Here is a 26,844-nt window from a genome sequence, read left to right as displayed (position 1 = left end):
GTCTGCTATACTGCAAGGCTAGCATGAACAAGGATTCCATCAAACCCACATTAGAAGCATGCAGACTCAGACATAACACATACTGTGTATATGCACAAACTATTCAACTCCACTATCGACACAAGGAAATTCTTAGTGATACATAACTCAACTGTGGACATGGAGCCTTAATGCAACATAGAAGAGTAGCACGAAACAACACAGATGATAAAACTAAACTTCAAGGAGAGCGAAATCAATGCAGACCTTATGCGGCCTTACCTCATCTAAACTGAGGTTTTAGGCGGAGAAGAGGAACTTATTAAAAAGCATCTTGGGATGTCCCTGAATGCCTTTCCATTTCCTCAGCGTCTAAAGTAGAGTTAAACATCATGTAGCCCTGATTGGTCTTAATAGAAACCAGTTGTCTCAGTCACACCAGTTATGTCGCAACAGCCCTCCCCTTCCTTCACCAAGTTTGCATCCCAAATGATACCCTATTCCCTACATAGTGCACTACTTTTGACCAGAACCCTATGGACCCTGGTCAAATGTTGTGCACCATATAGGGAATAGGTTGCCATTTGTGTCGCAACCCAACAGCCATACTCACAGAGGACCTCCATCTCAGGGTTAATGTGCATCTCTGCACCACATGCAGCCATGTCTTCCAATCGCAGTCCCAGTCGAAGCATCACAGAACGGACTATTCCGACGTGGAAGTTAAAAAAAAATCCCCAATAAAATTCCCAACTGCTTCCCAAACCTAAACTCTTTACTGTGACAGCTGGGAGTGCCTGGGAGCGATTGGGATCTAATGCCCTATTTCTGTAACTCTCCCTCTTCCCGATGTTCCCAACTCGACGTTTCTTACCCGGAGCCTCAAGACTGAACAATAAACAGAGCTCCACGGATCGGATTGGCCTTCCGGGGGAATCCCTGCCCCTAATTCCAGCTGGAATTCTAGGGGGAGCCAGATGACTCAGCATGGAATGGAGGAGAAGAAAGAGAGGAAGACGGGACTCTGATTACATACTTTCTCTCTGTGCGGTCGTTCCAGAAAACTTCCCAGAGTTATGATGATAATTATCCATAATAGAAACCTTGCCATGTGCTGAACTGGGAGAGACAGACAGAGAGAGAGAGAGCTTATCAGTGTTACAGTAAATGAATGCCAAAAGATCTAGTCATAACATAAGTTGTCAAAGTTCTTTTCCAATTATAGCTTTACTGTAAGTTGGATGAATTAAATGGTGTAGCCTGTTTCTAAAAGATATGTCAGTACAGTCTAGAAAGGGAGAATTGGACTAACTGTAGACATGTGTACTACTGTACATAAAAACAGCCTCTACTTTGTCTGCAATCCAATGACTTTACTTAGCTAACCAACACTGCATTCTGTCAGAGGCAGTACCGTTGCCCTTTCCCCTACATCTTCAGCTGCTCTTGCTTGTTCCGTCTTCTCTCCCCTGTGTCTCATCACTGAGTACAAAGGTGAAAGTTCACCCAGAGTTCCTCTGAGCCGAGCTACTTTAGCTAAATTGACAAAGCTAGCTACGTCCACAGGATAATGACTCCCAATGTAGCGGTGTTAGCTGTGCTTAGGCAATAGAGGACTAGCCGTTCACCATGGAGGTGGGAAGCCAGTCAGGCAAGTAAGCAGTGTGTGTTTATTGTGTGCGTGCTAACCCAGTGTTGTTTGATCTAGGGCTGTTCAGAGGGGATTAGGGTTTAAGTCTAGTCATAATATTACCCCTGTCAAACACACCTCGAGGCACTGTGCCGTGCGTCAATGGGTGCGATGATGACTCCATTATGAAGAGTGGTCTCATTCACCTCAATGTAAAGTGAGCATCAGCTAGGAAGTAGTTGCCGCGGCTATTATCAGCATGGGGCACCAGCCTGTTAAACTGACACCATTTTGGCCCTACAGTACTTCCATTATGTCCTGAGGAAATTGATTGAATGACAGATCAAATTAAACAAACCTGGGAGAGGCCTATACGACCAAATCAATGAGATCTGTCAGCGAGACACTAAATTAACATGGATTCATGTCTTCCTGTTCTAATCTTTTTTTTAATAATTGAAGATGAATAAACAATTGATCATAAAAAGTAACTGGTTTCCTCTTCTATTGAACGTCTGAGGATCAATAACCCCCTGCAGTACTGTGTCTCTCCAACCCCCCCCCCCCCCCCCCCAACCCCCCCACACCCAATGGACTAGTGACTGATAGATTTAGAATCACAGAACATTGACTTGAATGGGGACGCCCGTTCTAGTAATTATATTTCTATGGTGGCTGATGACTATTATTATGGTACCTCCTTAGGAAAGGTCCAGCAGGGAGAGGTGGTGCACTGACCCCACACATACCCTGCCCTGCCTCCCATCTGCCCACTGCCCAGCCTAGCAGATGGCACAACAACGGTACATATTGGCCATCTGTCCAGTGCCCACTCACAATTCGTGTGCACACACACTCACTCAATCTCTGGCCACACAGCAACGACTGCTGGTTACTGCCCTAGACAAGACCTATACATGACGTCAATATCTGGGAACGTCGTATTGTTAATAAGGTGGAAGAGAGAGTAATTACAGCAAAAACACCATTATCATTCCAAACATGGCCCTTATCGGCCAGAGAATGAGGGAAACCTCATTAGCAGAGGATGTTGAGAGCTGAGGCACTGACCCAAAGTGGACCTTCTCTTTGTTAACCAGCTGTACAGTTGGCAAAACAGAAATACTGAGCTCATCCTCATCCGTAGCAGCTGGGTGCAGTCTATAAGCAGGACCAGACAGGACCAGACAGACACCTCTTCAAGATAAACAGAATAAACCAGATAAAAGACTGTGCTAGAGTCAGGGGAGGGTCCAGACATTGGTAGTGATGATAGTTGTTGGCTGGTGGTCAAGTGGTCAGGAAAAGGTCCTGGTCCTACCTATTTTATACGGTCGTGACTAGTGTCAGTCCAGCTTGACCAGCATTCAGAGAACTCACTAAGGAAGACAAGGGTGGGGACCGGGAGATAGTGGCTCAGGGAGACTGGAAATAGGAGGAAGGGGGAAATGGGGTTGCTTTAGTGGAGTGTACGGGCGTGTGTGTGTGTGTGTGTGTGTGTGTGTGTGTGTGTGTGTGTGTGTGTGTGTGTGCTGCATGGGAACCTTCTTTAACCCCTGACTTCCACCAGGCGGAGCAGAGTAAACAGAAGCTTCCGGAAACCTTATCTGGGGGACCCTGTTCGGTTTCCACTTCTCTCAGCTCAGCTCTACCCTCAGTGGAAGCGCTCAATACACACAGGCATCCACAGGCTTTCCACTGACCCAGTCAGAGTCCACAGCCTCCAAAAACACTTTCAATCACATCAGGAATAAATCCTACAAAAACACAAGCAGACACATTCATTCAGTTTTAGTGAGATATAGAACAATGTGTGAGTGAGAGAAGAGAAAGGGGGAGAGAGAATGAAAGAAACAGAGTGGATAAGAGAATAAGAGATTACTTAAGAGTACTTAAAAATGCACCTTTAATTACTGTCTACATGCCCTCAGCAATGTCCTATATAAGATGCAAGCATTACCTGCAAGCCAGGTCCCATAGCTATCTCCCCTAAGCCATACCCTAACCCTACACTCCACCTGTCATACTGCACCTCCTGCTGGCCACTCTGAGCTCTGCACCCACAGACATCATTATGAGCTAACACTGCTAGCCCTCAGGGGAGCTGAAAGTGAGTGGCCAACACTGCAGTCTAATGACCTCACTCTGTAGTTTTCCTAGCCCGCTAACGCTAACCCTGAGAGGTCTGGAACCTGGAAACAGTTTAACATGAGCCATGATGATATGCTCTAGCAGACGGCCTCCTCTACTCAATTCAATTTCAATTCAAGGGGCTTTATTGGCATGGGAAACATATGTTAACATATGTTTCTCTCCACGTACCATAGTGACTTGGTGAATGACTTCATGAATACCCTGCGAGCGAGAGAGAGGCATCTCTTGCTATGATGGATACCAGGGGCGTAGTCATTACGCCGATTCTGTTGCAACATTTCTTTTAAACGGAAGCAAACAAGAAGGGACCGACCTGAATTAGTCCAATAGAAACTCTAGTTTTGCTCTGTTTGCTTCCGTTTGGTTCTTAAACGGTAAATGGTTTCCGTAATGAATACACCACAGGCCCTGCTGTCAAGCGCTGCTTTATCACAACGACTTTACCTGAGATACCAATCGGAGTGCTTCAACTAAGACTAAGACTAAGAAGCTGGAGTTTAAATCGCATAGCGCTGTAGGTCATTCTAGTTCCACATATGTGACACAGCATGGAATGACATGGGGAAGGGGAAACTGAATACAGTACTTTAGAATTCTAGGGAATTAGTACAAAGATTCTTACTTTGGGAATGTTTACACTCGATTTCACAGTACAGGCCCAGTGTGTGTGTGTGTGTGTGTGTGTGTGTGTTGTCAGAGACTTTAGCTCGTTAGCCAGATGGGAATGGCGGCCCCCCTATTCCCTAAACTTTCCTCTTGGGGGGTCCACTGCTAATCATGTTAATCAGCCTGGGATCTCCCTACCCTTCTGTCTCTCTCTGTGTGTGTTTGTGTGGAGGGATTCTCTGTAGAAAGGGGATAGTGGGGCCCTCATCTGGTGTGACGCTGTAGAAGGTCACATGGTGGTACAAGGGGGTAGGGGACCGAGACAGACAACACACAGGCAGGCCACCAGAGGAGAATGAAGGGGCATGGAGGAGAACAGTGAGAGGAGTGGGTCAAGGAACAATCAAACTGCTTCGTCAGAACTTTGTTGATCAACCAAACATGTCAGTTCAGGGCCAATGAGACACTATGAAGATGTATATCAACAAATTCAATGCTGGGTTAGACAGCTTGAAGTGGCAGAACTGATGGCATAACCAACCACCCCCTAGGACAGAGTGGTCAAGTTGAATCTCAATGGGAATTCCTCTCTGTATTGTTACAGTATAATATAACAGTAATCTACAGTCTAATGGACCTCTGGTTGTAGGGAGGTCAAAGGGCGGCAGGTAGCCTAGTGGTTAGAGTGTTGGGCCAGTAACTGAAAGGTTGCTAGATCGATTCCCTGAGCTGACAAGGTAAAAATCTGTCGTTCTGCCCCTGAACAAGGCAGCTGGCCTACCGGGGAACACTGAGTTTTCATTGTAAATAAGAATTTATTCTTAACTGACTTGCCTAGTTAAATAAAATAAAAAGGGTAGTCAACTGAGGCAAATCCTAATCTACTGTAAAGTTCAATGTAGACGTGTGAATGGGAGCAACAGTGTTGCTCTTTCAATTTCTTCTACAGTACATATAAAACATATTGAAACAGGTTATTTTGCACTCTACAAACATCAGTTACCTGTTGATATTTAGAGCCACCTACAGAGATCAGAGACTGACATTTTGATCCTAGAAACATACTAAAAATGTATCCAGATGTACTCTATTGTGGTGAGATCACACAACTGGCTGGAAGTGCCACTGACTCAGATCACATGACCCAGGCTGAGCGAGGAAGAGAGGCGAGGTCAGGACGAGGGGAAACAATCGCCCTGACGGACAGCACACGGAAGGAAGGAAGCCCGGGAAACCAGAGTGTGTGTCTCTGATGTCATTACCCGTTTGAAAAACTGAATGGACAGGAAAACGGCTTATCACTCAGAAAAACACAGCTGACAGTAACTTGGACAATTTCAAACAAGGCACAGAGTCAACAATCTGTACGCCAATGTAAAGAGTTTCAAATCCACCATTATCTAGGTAATATCTTGTCATGAAAGAGGATCAATCTCTTTAAAGTCACTTGTGAAACCATCACATCTATCACTCATAGTCACCTATTGAAATTAATTAGGGCCTACTTGTGTATTATGTTGGAGCCAATTTCTCCTACTTGACACAAAATCTGATGGAAACAACACACACAACCAGTCCACTACAGTGCTGTGTTGTTCACGTTTCTGCTCCACTGATGCCATCTCCCCACACTGACAGACGGAGCGGGACAGAGCAGGGGTCAGAGTCCCTCAGTCAGTCAGGGTGGGCCCCGGCCTCAGGCCCTCCAGGCAGGTCACCCTTCATTGAGAGCCCTAATAAGGCCCTCTCCCTCTGGGAAAATAACTAGCCCAGACCTCCGTGACCTGAGTAGGAACCAGGCTACAAGACTCCCAGCTCCAGAGCAGAAAACACACACACACACACACATACACCACACACACACACACACACACACACACACACACACACACACACACACACACACACACACACACACACACACACACACACACACACACACACACACACACACACACACACACACACACACACACACACGATCATCCCATCAAATCTGAGCTCTTAATATTGGAATATAGCCTACAAACTCGTACCGAATTATAAAGTATGGTAATTTATACTGTTCCAATCCACGAACACATAATGCTAAAATGGTCTGTGTCAACAGGAAAAAAGCCTACAGAATTATAGTTAATTAAGGCCAAGTAAGTCATGGAATACTTGGCAATATCGATAATAGCACTGACTGGAACATACTGGTTTATTAAATACTGAAAACCATGATTCATTTGATCACTGCGGAGTTCGAGTTTGAGGAAGCGAACGAGCAAGGCTAAGTAGAATGCTTTTCTGCATGTTGCTGTGTCCAAAATTGCACCCTATTCCCTATATAGTGCACTAGCTTTGACCAGAGCCATAGCTCCACTATATAGGGAATAGGGTACCACTTGGGAAGCAGCATGTGTGCGTTTGTCCATCTGATAAACAAACCAATGCGTCTAGCATCTGTAGTTTCCCTGCAGCTGGCCCCATGCTGTGTGCTCCCTCAGTCTCAGGTCTAAAACGTTGTCTAAGCGTTACTTATACATTCTCTAAACGCTCTCTAAATATGGCTTGAATGCCGTCTAAAGACTGTGTAAATGCTGACACATTAGGTCATATTTGGCTCCGGGTTTTATCCCTCAGTTTACAGGAATCTAACTTGGCTCGTGTCGGACGCCCCTTTTGGGGGCCGAGACACGCTCAATCTGCCGAGGGAGGAAAGAAGAGGAGTGTTTGTGCGTGTGTTGTAAGAAAGAGAGAGGAGGACAGAGAGGGATAGACAAAGAAAGTACAAAGCAAAGGAAAGTGAGTGAGCGGAACCCACATGTGTCAGATGCTGGCGACTGCTTTTGCTCTAGGACAGGGTTCTCTAGGACAGGGTTCTCTAGGACAGGGTTCTCTCCATCCATTCACACATTCATCACTTGCATATGTAGGAGAATAAAACAACATATTGTTGTTATCTCACAGTCTACCAAGAGTGCATGAATTGAAGAACAAATTGCCTGAATATTTTTTTGTACATTCAGCGATAGGGGACTGAGTTGAGAGGGAATTGAAGAACAAAGCAGCTGAACATTCATTGATAGGGGACTGAGAAGCTGGGCTCCAGACAGAGCAGAGGGGACAGGAGGGACAGGCCGTACTGACAGACAGGCCCAGGCTGGGCTTTAATCAAACAGACCTCTCCTCTTACAGGCCCACTCCGGGGACCCAGAGCTCTCCACTCTGTGTGTGATTGCATCTTCCAGTCCCTCTGTGAGGTAGTAGAGGAAGGCAACTGGAGGGGGATGATGTGTTGTGGAAAATGTTCTGTACCTCCACCACTGGAGGTTTGAAAACTAAAAGTGTATCTGTTGGATACCTACTGTGTAGGTATCCAACAGAAAGCTGACATGAATGGAGGACCATAGTACACGGTTTCTATATATACACCTAGCCTCACTGGTCCCAGATCATGTTTGGCATGATAAAAAAACTATTTGAGTTGGCTAGATAGTACGAACAGATCTGAGACCAGTCTACGATGCACTTTGCTTACTCATACCACTTTTACAGAGTTGCATCTCTCCACTAAGGCAGGCTGTATCAGACTGGAGGCACTCAGCCTGTGTTGGAGAGGCCACTCCTAGAAACAGTCCCCAGATCAGTGGTGTGAGCCCATTACTGCCTCCACGCCGCATTGGGCCTCTCTGCTTTCTCATACCAAAGCCTCTGCTCAGAAGCCTGTGTTATGCTACGGGGAACTCCAGCCCAGATCAAACACACACACACACTACCAAACACACCAGATCCTATGATTGGTGGTTAGCAACACACACACACACACACACACACACACACACACACACACACCAGGTCCAAAGCCTCAAAACACTGCTTTACTCTCCCTTGCTTACACATGTATATACTGGTCATCTCCATAGCAACTTCACAGTGACACAATTGAAAGACAACGGAAAGTTGGGGTCTTCCTACAAACCCAAGCATCTCTATGGCTGTTTGTGCCACTTGAAGGCCCTCACTCTGTTAGAGTGACTACATCCAGGATCACATGAGGAACCTAAGGAGTTAGAGGGTTCAGGAGAAGAAACCTAGGGTCAGAGGTTACTCACTGTCTGGGTTGGGGGACTTGGTGCGGTTGGGCGAGGAGCAGCGGATGGTGGTGACGATGGTGTTGTGGTGGGGGTTGGGGTGATGCGGGTGGTGGACCGGTGCATGATGACCATGGTTCTCGTGGTTGTTCTTTCCATTTCCCGTTGTCTCGGGTGCTTTGGTGACGCTGATCCCTGGTGTGGTCCTCGCGGCCGGGCCGTCCCCCAGACTGACGGTCTCGAACCTCCGGGCATGGCTGGGTGGCTCGGGGGTCCGGGCCCCCGCGCGAATCACCACCTCCTGGGGCGTTTTAGAGAAGGTCATCTCCCGTTTGTGGCCCATCTCGGGCGTCTTGGAGTGGCCTAGGACCTCGGGTCGTTTCGCGCCGAATCGGAGGGAACCAGGGCTGGTTGGATCCACCTGCTTGGAGGAAATGTCGATGGAGAGCTCCGTGCGTCCCCGGGATATGGGCTCAGGAGGCTTGGAGCTGCCCCCTCCCATGATGGCCTTGGAGATGGAGCCGTTGTTGTTATTGCTGGCGCCCAGTTCACGGTAGTAGATGCTGGTGGGGGACATGATGGGGCGGTGGTTGGTGTTGTTGGGCGCCCGGCGGGAGCCTGGCGAGGAGTTGACCGAGGTGTCCACATCCTCCACCTCAAATGACCTCTTTAGAGCTGCATGGAGGGTGAGATGAGACAGACACACTCAGTCAATGAGGCATCCATACTACCATTTCTGACATTGCTGATAATCAGAGTGCACTTAGGGCCGGTTTCCTAAACAAACGTTACGGCTAGTCCAGGACTAAACAAATACAACAGCAAATATATGAACAGTGTATTCTAATTCCAGAGGAGCAACATGAACTGTATTGACATCCCTGGCATCATAGCTGCTTGAGGTTAGTGGATAGAGAGAAGCTGGAAAAGCAATCTCAGCGACATCACAAAGGAAAATGGCAGCGACAAGCAATTATTCCAAGCTCAAATCATTTCAATAACTCGTTATTAGTGGTGCCAATCTGTCACTACATACGACTGCAGATGGCACTGTATAAGTTTACACAAGTTTAAATGGTGCCAGTTTTACGTCACAGTGTGGTACTGTATGTTATAAAATGTGATCCAATTTATACACCCACTTGCAGGGCCTCAAGTGGCCTTAGACTTGCATGGCCTTATATAAATGAAAGTCATATATCTGCCTTGTATTCTCTACATGCATTCTTGAATATTGTATGAGATATGGATGAGTAGTGGTAGTAACTGATGCATAGCCTATATACACAATCTTAACAACCCTGCTATGCCTAGAAGACCAGCATCCCGGAGTCGCCTCTTCACTGTTGACGTTGAGACTGGTGTTTTGCGGGTACTATTTAATGAAGCTGCCAGTTGAGGACTTGTGAGGCGTCTGTTTCTCAAACTAGACACTCTAATGTACTTGTCCTCTTGCTCAGTTGTGCACCGGGGTCTCCTACTCTTTCTATTCTGATTAGAGACAGTTTGCGCTGTTCTGTGAAGGGTGTAGTACAAAGCGTTGTACGAGATCTTCAGTTTATTGGCAATTTCTCGCATGGAATAGCCTTCATTTCTCAGAACAAGAATAGACTGATGAGTTTCAGAAGAAAATTCTTTGTTTCTGGCCATTTTGAGGCTGTAATCGAACCCACACATGCTGATGCTCCAGATACTCAACTAGTCTAAAGAAGGCCAGTTTTATTGTTTCATTAAATCAGCACAACAGTTTTCAGCCGTGCTAACATAATTGCAAAAGGGTTTTCTAATGATCAATTAGCCTTTTAAAATGATAAACTTGGATTAGCTAACACAACGTGCCATTGGAACACAGGAGTGATGGTTGCTGATAATGGGCCTCTGTACCCCTATGTAGATATTCCATAAAAATAAAAACAAACAGCCATTTCCAGCTACAATAGTCATTTACAACATTAACAATATCTACACTGTATTTCTGATCAATTTGATGTTATTTTAATGGACAAAAGAAATGAGCTTTTCTTTCAAAAACAAGGACATTTCTAAGTGACCCCAAACTTTTGAACGGTAGTGTATGTATGTATGTATGTATGTATGTATGTATGTATGTATGTATGTATGTATGTATGTATGTATGTATGTATGTATGTATGTATGTATGTATGTATGTACACAGAGAGGGGGTACTCAGCCCCTATCCCATTGCCCTCTCCATAAACCCAGTCTGAGCTGTGAAGGGACCCAGAGAGCTAGAGACAATCACACCAAAGCCTTCATCAAAACATCAGTTATGGACCTAATCTAAATTTTACTGCTATAAGCCTCTTAATTTTATGACAGCGATACTCTTTCTCCCCCTAAGACAAATCCTCTTTTTGCCAAACTATAACTTAGCGTGCTGGAGCAAATGTCTTGCTCTTCTCTGACTGCCTCATAAGTGTCCATGATGTCTATATGCTGTCGTATGATTGGTGTTGCTAGTCCCTTCCTCTGTATCTCTCTATTTAAACACTCACTGCTGCTATGGTTACCATACATCTGTCCATTTGTTTTGCTGATCTGCCTTTCCTTGTTCTTGCATTCCCTGTGCATTGAAAAGCTAGCTAACCAACGTTAGCATAGCAGCATTAGCAAACTGCTAAACCTCCTAACTGTATTTGAAGGGTCTCATGTGTGCATACTGTAGGTGTTAAATGCTCTTAACAACCCCCAAAACACCTTTTAAAAAAAGTTCTCAACTAAACAATTTCCGACGACTAACTGTTATTCTCTCATGCTTCCTCCATTACGCTCTCATGATTTGGGGAATATTGGAGTTTACGGAGTCCAAGAGGCATTATAAAAACATTTTAGCCCTTCATTTTAAGGATGTGTGTTGCTTTGGCTGTTACTAAAAACACGTCCCATCTCCCATATCTTTAATTAGAATGGGAGACCCAATCCCATATGCCGCTTATAAAACAGAACACGGTTATAAGTTATTTCCATGTCCAAACCACTTTGCCACTGGACTCCATCCCCCATAACCCCCCTTTCCTCCCTCTCGTGTTCTATGATTGTGCTGAATGATTCCAAGGCTCTGGCTACTTTCAACTCGGTCCAGGACTAGGATTTGACTGCCAAATCAGTCTGCTGCTTAGTGCTTAGCAAACAGTGAGCTGGAAGACCACTGGTGTATTCAGTGATCTGAAACGTTCTGAACGTTGCAGACAGAAATAGAATGAACAGAGCTGACATGATTCCCTATTCAATCTGACAGACAGTCCCATCTTTTCTACCACATACATTTCTATCTGAATGTTCTTTAACGTTACATGCTCTTGAACAGTCTCCAGGGTTGCCTGCATAGAGAGACAGTCAGTATAAGCCTAACACTGATAGGACTTAAGTGTTATTATCAGAGAGAAACTGTACAATGTATGATTTAATGCTCAATGCTTAAAAACAGTCGGCTGGGTGTAAGACCAAAGACCACGATTGCATAGAGACTGTCAGACAGGCATAACACTGATAGGACTTATGTGTTGTCATAACATCCAAGATGGCTGCATATTTATTTCTTACCTTTATTTAACTAGGCAAGTCAGTTAGGAACAAATTCTTATTTTCTATGACGGCTTAGGAACAGTGGGTTAACTGCCTTGTTCAGGGGCAGAACGACAGATATGTGGTCAGCTCAGGGTTTCGATCTTGCAACCTTTGGGTTAGTAGTCCAATGCTCTAACCACTAGGCTACAATGCCGCCTCATATCATTTAATAAGACCTAGAAATTCATCTTTCTCAACGGTCACCATATGCCTGAGAATGACTTTAGAGAGAGACATTACGGGAATTACTATAGCAAATAGGAACGTTCCTCGACTCAGTTCTACGATGCGGTTTTCCATGGTTTTCTATACATTGAGGTCACTCTTTCCAACATCATTCCACTAGAAGACAGAGAAGAAGGATCACGTGTTTCCGAGGAAGCATCCAAGGATATCCCTGTCATAGATTTCACACGTGCTGGATTGACCTGGGAACACGGAGCGCCAGTATCCCGACGTGAGCGAAGGCCAGACGGACAATACCGTCTCATCCCCCAGGTGAAATGGCATTCCCAGACAATGAGCTGGAAATACAGAACGTCTCTGCGGAATCTCCTTAACAACCAGAGCCTATTTCTCTCTCCCTGTGTAGCCTACCTCTTAGTGTTCAGTATCTCACAGTCTCTTGTGAGGGGATGACCATAAAAATAGCCATAGGGCCTGGCATTTCTCCTGACCAAGAACAAATCTGGGCCCTAGTCCAGGCCTATAACTGGGCCAACAGAGTTTTTCCTGGCCAGATGTTGTGGTTAGGAAAACTCCTGGTCCTAGCATAGCACAACACACTAAGATGGAGGCTCTCTCCCACCTGACCTAAATAGTAGGGCCGGGGAAGATACCAGTATCGCAAAACAATATCCATGGCAAAAATGAAAACACGAACCAGACTCAACTCTTTGGTCCTTTATAAACCAGCTGTATGTAAAATATTGTGTACTAGTTTGGAAAATAAATACATGTGACTCTGGATGACAACATAATAATGTCTGTTTCCAACATTAGAACTGTTTCCTTAAAGAAATCTGCTTTGTGTTTTGTTTCCCTGCCACGACACTAACAAGTTTCGCGATACTGGTATCACCCCCGGCCCACCTAAATAGATTTAAATAGAGAGCAGGAAACAGACTTTGTTCTCTCTCCCACCCTGCTAGGCCCAGGTGCTAGCCTTGACTTCCTGTCCCTGTGTGCATCACTGGCGTTAGCTCATCTCCTCAAGGACACACAGATAGAGTAATGGACAACAGATACTGTACAGCTCTGATGCAGCTAGAAAGAGATAGGCTAATGATAATTATACAGTTATGCAGGTGCTTTTATCTAATGGTTTGAGTTAACACAGTCAGTATGCATTTCACTGTAAGTCTACACCTGTTATTTACGAAGCATGTGACAATTAAAATGTGATTTTTATGCAGGAAATGGAGCTGTGAAATGTAACTGTGCTCCAACCAAACGAGCCATCAGAACCACAACGTATTGTTTCCTGTTTACAGTCTCACGGTAGTTATAGAACGAGACTGACTTCCTGGTTGTGTTGGTTCTGACTGAGGTCAGAAAGATCAAAGTCATCACCGCATCCTGTTGTGAGGTTTAGTGAGGCTAGAGATCAGATTGAACACTGAGGAAAGAGAGGGCGAGCGAGAGACCATAGATGTATACCTAAACTGACTAAAAAGGTCAAGACATGAGGTTGTGTTCTCTAGGGCCCACTGTTGCACTACAGCTCATCCACATCAGTACACTATCCAACTAAACAAGGCCAGCGGACCTCATGGTGGCCTTCATGTTAGAGTCCCAGGCCTTGTTCAATACTCCTTCTCTGAGGCCCTTTGAGAGTATGGGCCCTGAGCTCCATGGCATGTCGTCTGAGTCCTGATGTGACCGGCTGGATCAGCTTCCTCAAAGAATGGGGTCTAGACGGGGGCCAGACGGCCTTCAGACCGGCCTGTTAGAACTGAAGAGTGAAGGGAGCTCCCCTGGGGACCGCAACTCTGAGGCCCAAATGCTAGAGTTTCATCAGTGTGTGTGTGTCTAGTCAAATTTATGTCTATTGGACCGGATGGGCAAGTTTCTCTGCTAATAACACCATGGTATTAAGTCTCTAGTCAATGGTTGTCTCACTGAACCACTGACCCATCTCTTACATTCCAGACTCGCTCACTTCCTGATCATTATCACATGACGGTGGAACGATGAGGACGCTGACAGTTACTGTAATACTGACAGATTACGGTCTGTGAAAACATAAGAGGCATGATGATATAATGCTAGCATTTAAAACTGTGCAGTGTCAGACATATACTACTGTACATACAATGCCAAACCCACTGGCAAAACAGCGATTATGGCTTGAATGAAATGTCCATTCAAGTTGACAACACTTTATCTTGATACACTAACACAAACTATAATGGTGAAGTTTAACTCCGTGGTACTACGTACGCACATAGCGGTTCTGCCAGTGTCAACAGAAGCTACAACATTATGCAGTGGAATTATAATATCATAGAAATCTTTCAAAACCAAGTCTGACAAGGCAAGGCCATCGACTGACCGATAAAGTTACACAAACCCTCCCCTTATATTTCACTTGATCAGTCCAAAGCTTAGCCACCGCTAATGTCAGGGTGTCAAATATACACTTCCTCATGTCTTCTCTGGACACTGTTGGGTTTATGCTGACGCAGGGCGTGTGTAACTCGCTCGTCTTCTGGCCAGGTTCAGCACAAAATAATTATAGCAGAGAGAGAGAGAGTCGACAGAGACAAAGAGAGAGAGAGAAAGAAAGATATGGAGGAACTCAAAGTGAATGCAGCTGTTGGTAGTTCAGTAGTACTTGGCTCTATACCTTTCAGTCTGAACCCCTGGGTGCTTGGCAGGTAAGGCCTAGTTCATTCCTTTGAACAAGCAACAGCCACAGGTTAACGACTAGAAAGCCTTCTGTACCGCAGGCTACTGCCATCCTGATTTACATCACTTGTTGACCACTGGAGCCGTTTCCAATGTTAGAAGTATCAAGAGTGGACAGATTCCAGACAACACCTGCAGCTATTTCAAACTCCACCATAGCAAACAGATCGTGAGAAAACTATTCACTGTTGATGAGTAGTCCTATTCACTATCGAGTTGATTCACTATGCAGTTGATTCTCTATGCGGTTGATTCTCTATGCGGTTGATTCACTATGCGGTTGATTCACTATTCGGCTCATTCAATTTATCAGAGAGCGATACGAGACCAAGGCTTATGACTTGATGTTGATCTTAGATGCACTCATAAAGAAGAAATAAAAATCCATACCGACGCACTAACATAAACCACACAATCTAAAAACGCACACTGTCCGCAAACAATAAGCCTCTGGAAAATCCCCACACTTTTAGTTTGAGCTGAGAGACAGACAGATAAGAGACCAGACTGGATTTGCCAGTAAATGGAAGAGTAGGCCTACGTCAGCAGTGCTTCAGCAGCAGTGTGTGACAAGTAGTGACGTTTCTACACGGCCCCAGATCAGATACCAGGGAGAATCAGATACAAGCAGAATCCACAACTGCCTGAGAGGACAGGCTGAGTGACAGGGTGGCTGACATCATCCTGTTAACATGGCACTGATATGGTATTTTTCATCCATTTGATCATACAGTACTGCTACTGAACATATAATCACTCACAACAACAAAAACTACCTGGACATAAACCTACAGATGTGGGAGACAGAGTCTGGTCTGTCCAATATGGAGAGATCACCACAATTGTTTTAAGGTTCATTGACTCAAAATGACTTCCTGAAGCAGGACCACACATCCAGAAGTGTAATTCTAAGGGCGTGAATGCACATAGACTGATCTGACCAAGAGAGCGAGAACCCAACGCTCATCAAGTTTTGGACTGTGTCCATATGACGCTAAACAAATTAATTAATAATACTGACCTGTTTAACTATGTTCAGTCACACATTCAGATTCTCAGATCTGACGGAGGAAACACACTTTCAGTTCAATGTGTGTGTGGTTTGGTTTTACTGTCCTTGTGGGGATAAAATGAAGAAACCTGCACACTGCTCGATAGTATCACTGCTCTTTTAATCGGCCTCCAGAGTCCTCATAAGGATAGCAAAACAAGAAAATTCAGACAAATGTGTACATTTTGTCAAGCCCACAAGGAAAAAGGCTTTTTTAGCCTTAGAGGTTAGGTTTAGGCTTACAATTAGGGTTAGAGATGGGGTTAGGGGTTAGGTTTAGTTTTAGGCTTAAGGTTAGATTAAGGATTAGGGGTTAGGTTTAGTTTTAGGGTTAAGGTTAGATTAATGATTAGGGGTTAGGTTTAGTTTTAGGGTTAAGGTTAGATTAAGGATTAGGGGTTAGGTTTAGTTTTAGGGTTAAGGTTAGATTAATGATTAGGGGTTAGGTTTAGTTTTAGGCTTAAGGTTAGATTAAGGATTAGGGGTTAGGTTTAGTTTTAGGGTTAAAGTTAGATTAAGGATTAGGGGTTAGGTTTAGTTTTAGGGTTAAGGTTAGATTAATGATTAGGGGTTAGGTTTAGTTTTAGGGTTAAGGTTAGATTAATGATTAGGGGTTAGGTTTAGTTTTAGGGTTAAGGTTAGATTAATGATTAGGGGTTAGGTTTAGTTTTAGGGTTAAGGTTAGATTAATGATTAGGGGTTAGGTTTAGTTTTAGGGTTAAGGTTAGATTAAGGTTAGGGGTTAGGTTTAGTTTTAGGGTTAAGGTTAGATTAAGGATTAGGTTTTAGGGCAGTGTTTCCCAAACTCGGTCCTTGGGACCCCAAGGGGTGCATGTTTTGTTTTATGCCCTAGCAGAAAACAGCTGATTCAAATAATCAACTAATCATCAAGCTTTGATCATTTTAATCAGCTGTTTAGTTAGGGCAAAACCCAAAAATGTGCACCCCTTGGGGTTAGGGAAAATAGGAATTAGAATGGGAATCAATTGTTTGTTCCCCACAAGGATAGCAAAACAAACGTGTGTGTGTGTGTGGGTAGGTGTGTGTGTGGCGCATCTGTCAGACCTCTCACAGCTGGAGGGAAGGACACACTTGGACCGGAGGAGGAAGAGGAAAGGAGGTAGAGGACAACAAAGGAAATCAATGCTAGCTTCACAGGACAGCTAGGAAAACAAAGGAGAGAGACAGAGGACACATTGAGGAGTTTGAATGGGGGTTTGCGGTGGCCAGATGAGGCTTTACTATGAGTCCCTTTAATGCTTTCAGTTGGAAGGTTTCCTGTGGTGGAGTAGCACTGTCAATACTGGGGTCGTCTACTGACGTAACTAGGATATAATCAATAACAGACTCGGATTAAGAAACTGAGGGGAACACATGCCCAATGCGCGCACACACACACACACACACACACACACACACACACACACACACCACACACACACACACACACACACACACACACACACACACACACAAACAAACTCGAGAAACAAAAACAGAGCGAGAGAGAGAAGGGAGAGACCAGCGCTGTTAAGTGAAGAAGGCTAGTGACTCAATTGTAAATTTGATCTAGAAATAGTATTTTTGACATCAGTTATCTTCAGCCGTTAGTCACCACTGGCTGTCGATAGGAACGTCTGTGACAAATAAAAGAGAGTAATCAAAACGTATAATTCAAAACATGACAAACCTTCAAAGTCAGAGATAATTCCGTCCAAGTGAGCAGTAACCTTGGAGTCAGACATCTTGCTGGTTTGATATAAAAGTAAACAGAATTCCCAAATCCCTTCCCAATCAAGGTAACGTTCCAGAGTCCCTCTACTGATTCTAAACAAATCCCAAATTAGGAGCCAGTGTAAAAAACCAGAGTGCTGAGTAGTAGATCTGATCCAAGCCTACAGCTTTCTTAAAGGAGCAACTTCTTTTTCTCTGCTTCCTCCTATGCATGGCACTACATCGCAGCGTTCAGTCTTCAGAGAGTGAAAGGCAAGCCCTCCTCTCCTCCCCTCAGAGAGAAACTCCCTCCCTCTTTTTCTGTGCATCTCCCTGCCTGCCGTCTCCCTCTCAATGAGTGTGTGTGTGCGTGCATGACTGTGTCTGTGTGTCAAGTCTGATCCCATAACATTCTACAACATGTAAAAAGACATGAGCCAACAGGGGAAATGTCACAGAGCCACTTAACCAACTTCCTGGCCTCATGTAATGAACCAGCAAGCTCCCCTGCCCTCAGCCAACCAGTCAAAAAGTCAGGCTCTCAAAAATGGCCTTCATAAACCTCAAGCCACTCAGTCCCACTCCACTCGAGCTAACATGAACTGACCACCTCAGAAAGTACCTCAGTAGTTACAGATAAACATGGAATTCTGCCTCACTACCACTAATTAAAAAATACTCACTTCTCTGGTACTTTCCTGACACAAAGTCTGACAGCATCTGCAGTGGCACCCTTTTCCCTATATAGGGCCCTGGTTAAAAAGGTAGTGCATTATATGAGCCCTGGTCAAAAAGGTAGTGCACTATATGAGCCCTGGTCAAAAAGGTAGTGCACTATATGAGCCCTGGTCAAAAAGGTAGTGCACTATATGAGCCCTGGTTAAAAAGGTAGTGCACAAAAATGGCCCTGGTCAAAAAGGTAGTGCATTATATGAGCCCTGGTCAAAAAGGTAGTGCACTATATGAGCCCTGGTCAAAAAGGTAGTGCACTATATGAGCCCTGGTCAAAAAGGTACTGCACTATATGAGCCCTGGTTAAAAAGGTAGTGCACAAAAATGGCCCTGGTCAAAAAGGTAGTGCACAAAAATGGCCCTGGTCTAAAAGGTAGTGCATTATATGAGCCCTGGTCAAAAAGGTAGTGCACTATATGAGCCCTGGTCAAAAAGGTAGTGCACTATATGAGCCCTGGTTAAAAAGGTAGTGCACAAAAATGGCCCTGGTCTAAAAGGTAGTGCATTATATGAGCCCTGGTCAAAAAGGTAGTGCACTATATGAGCCCTGGTCAAAAAGGTAGTGCACTATATGGGCCCTGGTCTAAAAGGTAGTGCACTATATGAGCCCTAGTCAAAAAGGTAGTGCACTATATGAGCCCTGGTCAAAAAGGTAGTGCACTATATGAGCCCTGGTCAAAAAGGTAGTGCACTATATGAGCCCTGGTCAAAAAGGTAGTGCACTATATGAGCCCTGGTCAAAAGGTAGTGCACTATATAGTACAGTCCAGGCTGCATCACATCTGGCAGTGATTGGGAGTCCCATAGGTCAACGCACAATTGGACCAGCGTTGTCCAGGTTTGGCCGGGGGAGGATGTCATTGTAAATAAGAATTTGTTCTTAACTGACTTGCCTAGTTAAATATATATATATTTTGAATACATATATATATACACACACACACACACACACACACACACACACACACACACACACACACACACACACACACACACACACACACACACACACACACACACACACACACGTAATAGGGTTCCATTTCAGACTCATCCTTAGACTCACAACCTCTCTAATTAAAGAACACTCACTTCTCTGGAAGTTTCCTGACTGACACAGAACGACTGACTACACTGTAGGGCTTAGGGCGGCTAAGGAGCGAGTCACACACAAACTCGCTCCCTGTTAAAAAAATGGTTCCTAGAGAAAAGACAGGAAGTTAAGATCTGTGGGGATTTCGGAGAGTGTGTAACCTAATAACACAACGCGGGATTGAGCTTGATAAGACAGCATTTGATCGGAGTCGTGATTACATGTCCCTGGGGACTACTTTTTTTGGGGGTGAGTACCAAGTTCTGAAGGCTTGGAAAACGGTTGATATAAAAAATAATAGAAAGTGACAAAATTAACATATAGTTGTCCTTGTGTTTCATACTAAAGTCTGCACCGCAGTCAACCTGCAGTAATTAGCATTAGGAAGCAATGGTAGAGCTATCTGCTTATGACCTCCCGATAGCATTCTACGCTAACAAAGCAATAGCGTAATTAGTGATGAGTGACTCATGGCTTTTCCAGAGAAACTCACTTCCTGTTTGGAGCCAGACATGTTGAGACCTACAGGAAGTCAACATTGTAATCACACAGTGTATTACACCCTTAGTGGAGCATATGGACCATACAGAGGACCACTCTGATGCCAACAAGCCATACATATTTCCGTCTTGTGAATGTGTACTATGTATACTAGCCGGCTGTATGAATGAAAAGGTATTTCTGAGAAGGTCAATGTCATCCTAGGAACTTGGGCCCACCTGGTGGCTGGCGTCGCCTCACCCTAACACCTTCAGGTCAGGAGCGGTCCTGTTGTGTTTTATTGTGTGTTCTGGTTCCTTTCTATGGCGAGTGTCTAGGGACCAGGGCCAGAGGCTGCCAGGTAGAGTGTGTGTGTGTGTGTCCAAGCACTATGGAGTGTGTGTGTTTATGATATATACCAGTTATAGGATTGGAATACCTCTGCTAGACTGCTACAATGTTTACCACTTGTGCTGTGTTGGAAAGGTTACAGTCTTCTATGGATTGTGTAGGGTGCCTCTCAGTGCTGAAAGCAACCATGGGTTGAGTCAGCCTCATAAGTACTCACATACCCACATTCTGTGTGTCATACATCCAGTAAACCTGACAGCTGTGTATAGGCGTGCGGTGTGTGTGTGTGTTACAGTACATCCTCACTAACCTATGCATGTGCATTCATGTATGTATATTTGGTCAAAAGTAGCAGTGTGTGGCCCCCTGGTACTCAGCCCCAGTGGCAGTACTGTAAACCATATGCCACACAGCCTCAGTCCTCAATTAAACCTAAAACACACCGTTCAAAATACACACCTCCCCAGCCAGCATATATTTATCTAAACACGCACGCAAACACACACGCACACGCAGATGATGGCTCCCTTCCAGGCATCGAGAGACAGATTTTCAAAACAACATCTGGAGCGCGTGTGTGTTTCAGTACCCCTGAAATAGCCCAGTAAACAGTGTTTGAAGGCTCAGGGCTAAACTGTAGAGAAATCTCCACCAAAACAATACAGCCTGGTCCTGGATCATGGCAGAGAGAGAGAGAGGAGACAGGAGAGCTGTGGTGTAGATGCATGTTGTTTGTGTAAAAGGGTGCCGGTTTGGGTCAGTACAACGTGCTTATAGGATAGGCTGGTCTAGGACCCTTCACATATTCACACCGACGACTTCACGTCATCTCTCCCCAGTATATGTGGGTTAGCTTTGTCACTTACGGTGTAGGCCTCCTAATACTTCACCGGTTGTACCTGCAGACTTAGTCGTCAGGCCAATTTCAGAAGAATAGGAACACACAACCATAGACGTTCATCATCAGGAAGTGACACAAAACCAGTCGCCCCACATCAATTCCTTTTATGAGTGTGTGTGTGTGTGTGTGTGTGTGTGTGTGTGGGATTAGACAGTTTCTCTAAAATGACACCTTTTAAAACGTGATTGTCCTGACCTTTCGGTCCAGACAGCGTGGCAACACTGCGCTGATGACTGCTGATGAAATTGACGGAGCTAAATGAACTTGGCTTCAATAAAAGCTTGAGTAGAGAAACTCTACGTAATTAAACGGGATAATAAAACTCAGAGAAAGAGAAAGCAAGAGCGTGTGAGAGAGCTGTCCAACTAGAAGTCGTAAACACGCCAGGCCTCCTAGCCTGACTGGATCATTTCACACTTTGCCCATCAGGCATAAAACACACTGTGCGATGAAGTGTTTCACATGTCACGTTATGGTACATTTAGACGAGGGACGCAAAGAAAACGTCGTACCAGTCATCATCAAATCAAAAAAAAATTGTCACAGGCGCCGAATACAACAGGTGTAGACTTTGCCGTGAAACGCTTGCTTACGAGCCCTTCCCAACAATGAGTTTAAGAAATTAGAATAAAAAGAAAAATAGTAACACAAGAGGAATAAAATAAAGTACACAAGAATGTAGCTATATACAGGGAGTACCAGTACCAGATCAATGTGCAGTAGTACGAGGTATTTGAGGTAGATATGTACATGAAGGCAGGGTAAAGTGACTAGGCATCAGGATAGATAATAATATGGTAAATTAGGTAGATATGTACATGAAGGCAGGGTAAAGTGACTAGGCATCAGGATAGATAATAATAAGGTATTTGAGGTAGCTTTGTACATGAAGGCAGGGTAAAGTGACTAGGCATCAGGATAGATAATAATAAGGTATTTAAGGTAGATATGTACATGAAGGCAGGGTAAAGTGACTAGGCATCAGGATAGATAATAATAAGATATTTGAGGTAGATATGTACATGAAGGCAGGGTAAAGTGACTAGGCATCAGGATAGATAATAATAAGGTATTTGAGGTAGATATGTACATGAAGGCAGGGTAAAGTGACTAGGCATCAGGATAGATACTAATAAGGTATTTGAGGTAGATATGTACATGAAGGCAGGGTAAAGTGACTAGGCATCAGGATAGATAATAATAAGGTATTTGAGGTAGATATGTACATGAAGGCAGGGTCAAGTGACGAGGCATCAGGATTTTATTTTATTTTATTTGGATCTCTTTTAGTCCCCATTTGAACTAATCTTCCAAGAGTCCTTAAATATTAAAATACAATTTATATACGACATATTTTCACATATAACACACTATTACAAACATACATAATATACTAACATAATGAACCAATAAATAATCAATCTAAAAAATATGGATTCTTCATCTACTGTAATCCCACAACATTTCTGTGTATTATATTTAAAGCGTTTTAAAATAATATTTAAATGTATATATTGAAAGGTTTCTGGTTTGCTCAGTTAATTTATTCAATTTCTTTAGTGCTCTAAATCAAAATGTTCTTTTGCCTATTTATTTTTCTGTCTGGATAACGCATAGATGGTGGACAATCTATTCCTAGTATTTACGGAATGTCTGTCTCTTACCAACTGATTACCGTTGTGAATAGAACTTGGCCGTTTTAAATGATGTATATTATGAAATAAAATAAGCATGTTTTTTTCAATTATCTTGTCGATTGATGACCAACCAAGAACATTGCGCATGACTGCAACAGAAAAACCATATCTCCACCGTAAAACAATCCTTGCTGCTTTGTTCTGTGCAATCTGCAGCCTCCTAACTTCACTTGATGATGCATTTCCCCAGACCACAGAACAGTAGTTCACTTGACTGTCAATTAAAGCTTGTGTTATTTGCTTAATAATTTTTCCTGGTAAATATTTAGCTATCCTTCTGATTATACATGCTGTTTTAATATTTTTTTTTACATAGATGAGTTATTTGAGACGACCATGATAAGCAGTTGTCTAGCTGCACTCCCAATAGTTTGGTTTCTGCTACTTCTTCAATTTGTACTCCTCCCATACTTAATTGTATCCCATGCTGTTTTGGCCTTTTCCTAGTGGAACAGACCAACATAACTTTGGATTTCTTGGTGTTTAAAACAAGTTTATTCTGGCAAACCCACTCCCTGATATTCTCCAAATCTCCTTGTAAAGCTTGCTGTACCTGTTGAACCGATTGTCTTGCTGCATAAATTGTAGTATCATCTGCAAATATAGTAGCTTGAGTTTCAGCTAGGGCATAGGAAAGGTCGTTGGTATATATTAAATAAAGAAGTGGCCCAAGGCAGCTGCCCTGCGGTATTCCACAGTTTAACACATGAGGGGAAGAAAATGAACCATTGATATAGGTGGACTGTTTCCTGTCAGTTAGATATGACTGTACCCAATTCAATGCTACCTCCTTAAAACCATAAGGATAGATAATAATAAGGTATTTGAGGTAGATATGTACATGAAGGCAGGGTAAAGTGACTAAACAAAATGGTATAAAGAATAATAAGGTATATGAGGTAGATATGTACATGAAGGCAGGGTAAAGTGACTAGGTATCAGGATAGATAAGGTATTTGAGGTAGATATGTACATGAAGGCAGGGTAAAGTGACTAGGCATCAGGATAGATAATAATAAGACAAAAATAAAGAACAGAACATAGCAAGACAAGAAAGCAAGCAAGATGGTGAAGGCAAAAGCAAGTCAGCACAATGGTATGCGTTGCTATGGTGATTTCAGTAAACAAACAATGCAAATCAACATCCGGTAAAAAAACGACGCTATGGCAGACGGCAAAAGTTTACATTTTTTAACTCTGGCGGTAAGTCCCATCTACCGTGGCGGCTGACGGCATTCAATGCCAGCCTCAATGACATTTACTGTTGTGCTCTCATTGAAAACAATGATGGCTTTGCCATCTACCGTCTACCTCGTACCATCTAAACATACGATTATTGTAGCATTCCCTACACGTTACATTAGCATTTTCCACACCTTCAATGAATGTTCCACTGGTGCAAGGCCCAGTCAGACCCATAGATCATACAAGGGTCACACGAGAGCTGGCCCTTGCCGTGATACACCTTCAAGAATACTAGTATCCATTGAAGAATATATCTGTAACTGCAGGCTCCGGGATCATCACTGCAGGCTTCGTGCCATGGATCATCACTGGAGGCTTGGTGCGTGGAGCCGGCACAGGGCGTACCAGGCTTAGGAGACACACTGAAGACTGGGTGCGTGGAGCAGGCACGGGGCGTACCAGGCTGGAGAGACGCACTGGAGGCCGGGTGCGTGGAGCCGGAACAGGTCTCACCGGACTGGGGAGATGCACTGGAAACCTGGTCCGCGGAGCTGGCACCGGATACACTGGGCCGTGGATGCGCACTGGAGGTCTCGAGCGTAGAGCTGGCACAACCCGTCCTGGCTGGATGCTTACTTTCGCCCGGCAAATGCGGGGTGCTGGCACAGGACGCACTGGGCTGTGAAGGCGCACCGGAGACACAGTGTGCAGAGCCGGCGCTGGATTTCCTGTGCCGAAGAAACGCACCGGAGATCAGGAGCGCTGAGCCGGCACAATCCGTCCTGGCTGAATGCCCACTCTAGCACGGCAAATGCGAGGAGCCGGCAACGAGCGCACCGGGCTGTGCATGCGCACTGCATAACACGGTGCCTGATCGGTGACACTGACCCGTCACACTAAACAGAAAATAAGATCCCACAAAACCCAAAAGGAAAATGACAACTTATATATGATCCCCAATCAGATACAACGATAGACAGCTGCCTCTGATTGGGAACCACACTCGGCCAAAACCAAAGAAATAGAATACATAGACTTTCCCACCCGAGTCACACCCTGACCTAACCAAACATAGAGAATAATAAGGATCTCTAAGGTCAGGGCGTGACAGTACCCCCCCAAAGGTGCGGACTCCGGCCGCAAACCTGAACCTATAGGGGAGGGTCCGGGTGGGCATCTACTCTCGGTGCAGGCTTCGTGCCATGGATCATCACTGGAGGCTTGGTGCGTGGAGCCGGCACAGGGCGTACCAGGCTGAGGAGACGCACTGGAGACTGGGTGCGTGGAGCAGGCACAGGGCGTACCAGGCTGGAGAGACGCACTGGAGGCCGGGTGCGTGGAGCCGGAACAGGTCTCACCGGACTGAGGAGACGTACTGGCAGCCTGGTGCGTGGAGCTGCCACAGGGCTTACCAGGCTGGGGAGACCCTTCTCCATTCATTATTTCCTCCCATGTCCACTCATCCTGACCACGCTGCTTGGTCCGTTTTTGGTGGGATCTTCTGTAACGGCTCCATTGGTGGTAGGAAGAGTAGACCAATGCGCAGCGTGGAAAGTGTTCATGATTCTTTTATTCACAAAATACTCAAACAAAATACAAAAAGGCAAAAACGAAAGCGCACAGTTCTGTCAGGCACAGACACTAAACAGAAAATAAGATCCCACAAAACCCAAAAGGAAAATGACAACTTATATATGATCCCCAATCAGAGACAACGATAGACAGCTGCCTCTGATTGGGAACCACACTCAGCCAAAACCAAAGAAATAGAAAACATAGACTTTCCCACCCGAGTCACCCCCTGACCTAACCAAACATAGAGAATAATAAGGATCTCTAAGGTCAGGGCGTGACAATATCATGACTAACCTAACCCCAGATTTGACCCCTGTTTAGGTCTTTCCATATAATAGCCTTGTACCAGCCAAACTCCCAACACCAAAAGGTGGGGCTTCCATAGAGCCGGCCCGCCCAGTTTCCTACTTTCCTGTTCTCAATGTCCAGGGCCATGTTCTTTGGGCCCGGTCTTATCCTAGTGGAGAAATAATAATATTAGCAGACAATAAAAGGTAGGGTGCAGAGAGGTAGGAAGGTAGAAGTGTCGACAGCTGACTCATGGAGGAAATCCTCTACGCTGCTTTTATGGAACACAAAGAGCCTTGCAACTTCCTCTACAGGGGTTAGCCATTGGGTAGTGTGCATGTGTGTGAGTGGAGTCTTGCATGTGTTTGTTGTGCTGTGTCTTAAGGGTACTGCGTTGGCTATCGTCAGCATTCACTGCACTGTTTACATTGTGCAAAACCCAAACTAATTCAAAGGACAATTCACACACAGCAGCCGAAGGATGAGTAAGCTGACATGTGACACACTGAACAGGCCTTGTGTTGATCCAGAGCATGTAAGAACCAGTGTTCAAAGCAAAGCCCTATCGCCACCTCCCTCCCTCCCTCCGCATTGACCTCAACTGGTCTATCAACTCACACCTCAACCACCAATAGCCTGCCATGGCTGTGATGAGAGCGTCACCCAACAGGATATCCTGTACTGATCATATCGCTATTTAAAATGTCACAATACAGACAGTTACATGGCATTTCTGATCTCCTCTCGATTCCACTATTAAACATCGCTTTTCATTTTTCCACTGAAGCAGCAGCCAGATACATTGAGTGAGTCAACTATCTGCCATTATAGC

General features: G+C 44.6%; 1 protein-coding gene across 5 annotated transcripts in view; it reads right to left on the bottom strand.

Moving 5' to 3' along the window:
* LOC106564665 (septin-9) overlaps positions 1-26,844 on the bottom strand; it is a 93,756-nt gene that overhangs the window by 38,847 nt on the left and 28,065 nt on the right. For 2 of the 5 annotated variants that reach the window (XM_014130871.3, XM_014130872.3), the window contains exon 2: positions 8,470-9,123. The exons of 1 other annotated variant lie outside the window; for it this stretch is intronic. In XM_014130871.3, the coding sequence (XP_013986346.1) occupies positions 8,470-9,123 (654 nt within the window). Of the gene's footprint in view, positions 1-592; positions 872-8,469; positions 9,124-17,687; positions 17,964-26,844 lie in introns of those variants that run through there. 2 more of the 5 variants (XM_014130870.3, XM_014130873.3) reach the window with 2 other exon arrangements.

This window comes from Salmo salar, chromosome 12, assembly GCF_965601325.2.
Source record: "Salmo salar chromosome 12, fSalSal1, whole genome shotgun sequence".
In the NCBI taxonomy this organism is placed as follows: Eukaryota; Metazoa; Chordata; class Actinopteri; order Salmoniformes; family Salmonidae; genus Salmo; species Salmo salar.
Note: the sequence above shows the minus strand (reverse complement) of the source record. Positions and strands in the feature narration are given on the sequence as shown.